Source organism: Oncorhynchus mykiss, chromosome 5 (genome assembly GCF_013265735.2).
Source record: "Oncorhynchus mykiss isolate Arlee chromosome 5, USDA_OmykA_1.1, whole genome shotgun sequence".
In the NCBI taxonomy this organism is placed as follows: Eukaryota; Metazoa; Chordata; class Actinopteri; order Salmoniformes; family Salmonidae; genus Oncorhynchus; species Oncorhynchus mykiss.
The window spans coordinates 80,540,059-80,546,874 of NC_048569.1; the positions used below are offsets into that span (position 1 = coordinate 80,540,059).

Below are 6,816 nucleotides of genomic sequence, written 5' to 3' on the forward strand. Positions count from 1 at the left end.
GCAAATAATTAATTTGGCTGTGGTTCATTTGATTTTCAGCACAACCCTGTTTGATAACGTATAGTATTATAGTGACTTCTTGTGGTAAAATGTCAAACTCACAACTAAACTCATTAAAATAGAGGTTTTCTTTACCCTGTCTTATCAAACAGTGCAACATTTGACTGATGAAATAGCATTCTTCTAAAATTCTTACACTTCTAGATGCAAAATACAAGTCACTATTCCAATACTGTTTGATTCTGCCATTTTTGAAATACTATTTACAAATATGAGCGTAAATGTCTGAGATCGAGACACCAACATTTAACATTTCAGTTAAAAACCCTTTGGATAATATCAACATTAATTACTTAACATCTTAACACATACACACCATGTAAATATCAATAAACAGAGGAACACATGCTACAAATAGTTAGTGACTACCTACCAGTCAATTAAATTAGATTATTCAGAAAAATAACATTGTTATAAGAGACAATTGCCTTTAGACAACATAAATGACTGTATCTGGACACAGGTCAAAACTACTCTGCCGAGCTCAAGTTACCAGCTATGTATGGTTTCAACACTTACATTTATTGAGTTATTGAAAAGTATCCTACAAACATTGTTTGAATGTGAAAGTGATCAGGTTTTCTGAAACAGGTGTGTTTGTATTGAAGAACCCTGAGATTGTGGACAGTAGGACTTGTGTGAACAGGTGTGAACAGACTGAAGATAATGATGTTTTCCTTTCTCTGTCTTTCGAAACTCAGGAACAGTTTGAATGTTTTTTTATTGTAATTTAAACAATGGTATGGATGATTAAGCTGGATCTTTCTCTCTGAATCAGGAGTGCACTTTCATTCTCCCAATTTTTCCAAAAGCCCAATCTGAGCAACCTTTGCTATAAACCCTGTCTTTCCCATTGTTGTTTCAAAAGTGGAAAATGATCAATTCGACAATCACACATAATGGGCATTTCACAGCCAAGACTTTTGATCCTTCCCATCAAGGCCATGTTGGCCAGTTTAACCTTCACCCGTTCCCTCTCTTCCGGAGTCCTCTTGGAGGTGCACTCCACAGTAGAGTCGGTCTCAAAGGAGATGGCTGGGACGTGAGTGAGCAGGTGGCCCCCAGCCTTCTCCTGGGCCATGGGCGTGGGAGTCTGCAGGACCAGCCCGTGCGTCGCTTGCTGATGTCAAAGGTAAAAGCTAAGAGGATACACACAAACATTGACCATATAATGTAATGTTGTTGCATGTAACTAACTAGCTTGACTTGCCACCGTGTGAAACATGTATGCTACCATATGTTACTAAAAAGAGCTGACAATATTATAAAATGTAATCCAGGAGTTTATGTTTGAATTCTGGTTCTCTCACAACACAAGTCACTCAGAAAAGCATCTGTAGGCAGAAGCATGCTACATGTACATTTGGCATTTGAAAAAACTACAGCTGTGCTATGCTACCGAATGCAAAATGTATCTGTATCATAAAAGTGTAGTGCAATATTCCCTTGTTTGCCACACACACATACTCTCTCTCACTAGGGACAAATGTTTTGGCTACTTGTCCAGAGAGGTTTGAGCTTTAGAAGTGGATCTGCAGCAAAAGTAGACCTTTATTGTCATCTACAGGTCAAAGGTCAGACTGGCATTCAGTAAAATGTAAACATGGGCGATCCACAGAAAATGTGTGTGTTTCTGTTTGAGAAGTTAAACCAGTTAATTCCCTTATAACTGAGTGTCCTGCATCATGTATTATTTTATTGGTTGTAAATTAAATACGGTTTATTTTACAGTACATGTATTTTACACTGAATCATTGATATCTGGTTGAATGTTGGTTGTGGTTGTAACGGTGTAACTGGCGCCTCTGGGCTGAGGGGCTCTGGCGCCTCTGGGCTGAGGGGCTCTGGCGGCCCCTGGCGGCCTCTGGCAGACTGGCGGCCCCTGGCAGACTGGCGGCCCCTGGCAGACTGGCGGCACCTGGCTGACTGGCGGCACCTGGCAGACTGGCGGCCCCTGGCAGACTGGCGGCACTGGCGGCCCCTGGCAGACTGGCGGCACTGGCGGCCCCTGGCAGACTGGCGGCACTGGCGGCCCCTGGCAGACTGGCGGCACTGGCGGCCCCTGGCAGACTGGCGGCCCCTGGCAGACTGGCGGCCCCTGGCAGACTGGCGGCACTGGCGGCCCCTGGCAGACTGGCGGCACTGGCTGCCCCTTGCAGACTGGCGGCACTGGCTGCCCTTGCAGACTGGCGGCACTGGCGGCTCCTTGCAGACTGGCGGCACTGGCGGCGCTGGGCAGACAGGTGGCTCAGGCGGCGCTGGGCAGACGGGTGGCTCCGGCAACGCTGGACTGAGTAGCTCTTGTAGCGCCGAACAGGCGGGAGACTCCGGCTGCGCTGGAGAGGAGGAAGGCTCTGGCAGCGCTGGAGAGGAGGGAGACTCCGACAGCGCTGGAGAGGAGGAAGGCTCCGGCAGCGCTGGACAGGCGGGAGCCCCTGTAAGGATGAGCCGGAGAGACAGCCTGGTGCAGGGGGCTGCCACCGGAGGGCTGGTGCGTGGAGGTGGTGACAGATAGACCGGACCGTGCAGGCGCACTGGAGCTCTTGAGCACCGAGCCTGCCCAACCTTACCCGCTTGAATGGTCCCGGTCGCCCTGCCAGTGCGGCGAGGTGGAATAGCCCGCACTGGGCTATGCAGGCGAACCGGGGACACCGTGCGCAAGGCTGGTGCCATGTAAGCCGGCCCAAGGAGACGCACTGGAGACCAGATGCGTAGAGCCGGCTTCATGGCACTTGGCTCGATGCCCACTCTAGCCCGGCCGATACGCGGAGCTGGAATGTACCGCACCGGGCTATGCACCCGCACTGGGGACACCGTGCGCTTCACAGCATAACACGGTGCCTGCCCGGTCTCTCCAGCCCAACCGGTAAACACAGGAAGTTGGCGCAGGTCTCCTACCTGGCTTCGCCACACTTCCTGTGTGCCCCCCCCCCCCCCCCCAAGACATTTTTGGGGCTGACTCTCGGGCTTCCATCCACGCCGCCGTGCTGCCTCCTCATACCAGCGCCTCTCCGCCTTCGCCGCCTCCAGCTCTTCTTTGGGGCGGCGATATTCTCTAGGCTGTGCCCAGGGTCCTTTACCTTCCAATTCTTCCTCCCATGTCCATTCCTCTTTTCGCTGCTGTAGCTGTTGCCCGTTACCACGCCGCTTGGTCCTGTTGTGGTGGGTGATTCTGTAACGGTTCTCTTGCGGTGAAGGAGAGGCGGACCAAAACGCAGCATGGTGATGATTCATGTTTGTTTAATAAAGGAAAACTATACATGAATAAACTACAAAACAATGAAATGTGAAAACCTAAACAGTCCTATCTGGTGCAAAGACAGAGACAGGAACAATCACCCACAAACACACAGTGAAACCCAGGCTACCTAAATATGGTTCCCAATCAGAGACAATGACTAACACCTGCCTCTGATTGAGAACCATATCAGGCCAGACATAGAAATAGACAAACAAGACATCCAACATAGAATGCCCACTCAGATCACACCCTGACCAACCAAAACATAGAAACATACAAAGCAAACTATGGTCAGGGTGTGACAGTGGGACATATCTGAAGTAGTATGTGTGTGTGCTCAATGAATCACACTGTGTGTGTGTGTGTGTGTGTGTGTGTGTGTGTGTGTGTGTGTGGGTGGGGGGGGGGGGGGGGGGGGGGTGCATGTTCTATACATTATTCAGGACAACATTAGTTTGTTTAGCCTACACCGTGACTATGACTGCATAATAAACTAAACTAAATATACTATGTATTTTCTAATCAAATGTGTTAACAGGGCAACACAAAAGAAGACAAAGGCCATCAATTCAATGCAAATATTACTGTATTAAAGGAAATTGTTGTATTAAGCTTGCTTTGAAAACCGTTTGAATGGCTTGGATAGGCCTATGGAGATGGTGGAAAACATCCTGATTAGAAGGGGACGTTTGCGAGGCTTCTCCTGTTGAGAGGTGGAGGGAAGACCCTCTGGGAGTCCAAACGTGGCAGGATGTGCCACTATGTTGGGCGACAGAAGAGAGAGAGAGTTGACATGTACTTTCATTTAGAAATGATGATATATTGTATTCTTAGTTTCAACTCATTATTACTTTCACAAATAAATGAGAACCAGAATCTTGAGATTTGGAAACTATAAATAATTTTACATAAGAGATTACTATCGATAATATATAATGTACTGTATATAGGGTTTAATATTTTTGCAATAGCAGCTTTGTACACCAATATCTCAAACAGTAAATGTCCTGCTGTATGGACTTACACATGATCTCTTCAGCAGTAGTCTGGTCTTTGGATTCAGAATGGCGGGAATTCTTCTTGTTTCCCATCATGAATGGCTAAAACAAAAACATGTCAAAACAACTGTCACAGCAGAACAATCTCACGGTAATAACGATCACATCTTACACACCAGCACAACAAGATTTATAAATGGTTTTGGAATTAATGGATGGTTTTACATTTTCTCTAAATAACATTGTTTACTCACATTGACACAATTGTTAACTTAAATAAGTGTGATGTACCTTTAAGTTGAATTTCAGTCTGGCAAGCCTTTGTAGGAAAGACAGCTTCCCTCTGGTAGCCTTCACATCTTCAGCCATGAGAAGAGCTTCTGGCCTGGTGGCTTCGAAAGATGTTCTTGAGGCTGCTCTTGATGCCTCGTTACAACTGTGGAGAAGCTCCTTGCTCAATGACTTCACAAGAATCCTATTGAAAGTGGAGTCCTGAGTCGACACGGCCAGTTGGAGTATTTTCTCTGAGCCAAACTCCTTCAACAGATGTTTGTAGACGGTGCTGTATACTTTGTGACTCTTCAGGTTCTTGGGATAAGCTTGGGTCTCAGAGCAGCCTGACCATGCACAGAAGGCAGCTATAACTTTTGGAATCAGGTCTTGTGACGTGCGTGTGACGTCAGTTGGGTACAGATCAGTTTGGGTTTGTATTTTTGACAGAAGTCTCACCACTAACATGCTGATGAGGCCGGTGAAGTCATCATCACCGACTAAGTTAACAGTGGATGGGGTTGAAAGCGAGGCAACATCCGGGCTGGTTGAATTCTGATCACAAACAATGCTCTGAGGTACACCGAAACAACTGATGGTATCCCTTTCCTCAGCATCTATGTTGTCCTCAAAGCCTCGTGCAGCATTGGAGGTCCCACTTGTTGTCATGCTGATGGCGGAGAAAGATGGCAGAGGGTAGGACTTACCACTCAGTAGACTGCCTATATCAGTTACAGTTCCGGTTGGAGATGACCCTCTGCTTTGTGCATCAGAAACCACAGAGTCCATGACCTGGCTTACCATTACTTTGGTAAACAGGCTGACTGTGTCACTAAATGCTGATGTAGAAAAAGAACATTAAATCCTATCTTCAGATACGCTAGCCGGCACACTAACTCCCTGAGCCAAACTCATTGAAGCTGTAGAGGGCACAAGGCTAGGAAGCAAGAGGCGCTTCACAGACTCCTCTGCAAAAAGCTGAACCAGCTTGTAAGCTGTGGGCTTCCCCACCGTCTTGTCATTCCTCTTCAGCTCAGTAAGGACTGTATCGGATGCACTCTTTCCAGCCGCCACTGTCAGAACCAGAGGGGTCAAGTTGCTCTCAGAAATGATGCGGTTGACTTGGTGAGTAAGATCACGTGAGAGAGCACCAATCCTACCCTGAGATATGAGCTCCTCCAGTCTTGCTATTGCAGCTGTTAGATCAGGGTGGAATGCAACCTCCCCTTCTTCCTCTGGATGTACCTCCTTTATGATGGTATCCACTATTGCAGACATGCTTTCCCTGGCATCACACACCAATGTTTTTGGCTTAGTAGATTTGCCCATGTCGATGACTGAGCATCTCACAATGGGCTGAGTAATACTCTCTGGTAAATCAGAAGAGATGGGAGTGCCAGGGAGTGAAAATTCCCACTCTGACTTCTTTGATCTGGCAGATGAGGATGACAACGAGGAGGAAGAACGCTGTGGCGCTTGATAGATCAGTTCCTCACCACATTCACTGCTTACCCTTTCAACATCCTTCAGCATCATTCCAACCACATTCTCTATTTGTGAAAGCGCAGTCACCGTTTGGTCAGATTTTGACAGCTCTTTCTGAATTAAAACCAGAATATGGCTGAGGGTCTTTTTGGCTTGAGCCGTTGTTGCTTTGACTTGATTTTGCCATGCAAAATAATTCCTCATCTTTGTCTTCACATTGTGGTAAATAGTATTTGCAGTTGTCCAGATCTTCTTCTCAGATACTTTCAAACCAGACTGTGAGCCTTTGGGTGTGGCCTCAGTGTACTCTGAGGTTTTCTCATCACTCTGTTGAAGCATAGAGTCTGCCTGCCATAGAGTAGTAGAAGACTCTGTGGGTGGGAAAAGGCTCTTCATGTCATTTGTAATTGATCCAACGATTTCAAAAGCAGTTATATCTGTATGCCTTAAGGAAATTGTTGATTTTGCTGGCAACATCTGAGAATCTGTCTGGCTGGAACTGACTTTGCTGGGAAAGCTACTGACTGATTTGATCAGTATTTTTCGCACTTCGTTGGTAGCGTTCATCTGGAACTCCTCACTGGAGAGTTTCTCAATGACTGAGGCTGGAGTATCTCTTAATCCTTCCAACCATGAAGAACCAGACACAGGCATGTCTTCTAGATAAGACATGACACTGTCCAAAAAGCCACAGACTTCAAGGGAGTTGTAAGAGGAACCCTCTGCAACAGATGATGTGCATTCCAAATCTGCCACCTCTGA

General features: G+C 46.8%; 1 protein-coding gene across 1 annotated transcript; it reads right to left on the minus strand.

Moving 5' to 3' along the window:
- Positions 1-3,871: 3,871 nt before the first annotated feature.
- Positions 3,872-5,615, minus strand: LOC118964669. The gene is made up of 3 exons (XM_036978527.1): positions 4,591-5,615; positions 4,326-4,401; positions 3,872-4,060 (listed from the first exon to the last, which is right to left on the minus strand). Exons 1-3 carry the CDS (start codon positions 5,371-5,373, stop codon positions 3,909-3,911), a joined length of 1,011 nt encoding a protein of 336 aa, XP_036834422.1. The 5' UTR covers positions 5,374-5,615; the 3' UTR covers positions 3,872-3,908.
- Positions 5,616-6,816: the final 1,201 nt, after the last annotated feature.

Bases quoted from the DNA above. Each gene is read 5' to 3' on its own strand.
- LOC118964669 (XM_036978527.1), bottom strand. From the start codon at position 5,373: ATGGTAAGCCAGGTCATGGACTCTGTGGTTTCTGATGCACAAAGCAGA. The intron at 4,402-4,590 runs GTACATCACACT...TTTTTGTTTTAG, and splicing joins GACTGAAATTCAACTTAAAG to CCATTCATGATGGGAAACAA. The intron at 4,061-4,325 runs GTAAGTCCATAC...CGCCCAACATAG, and splicing joins TACTGCTGAAGAGATCATGT to TGGCACATCCTGCCACGTTT.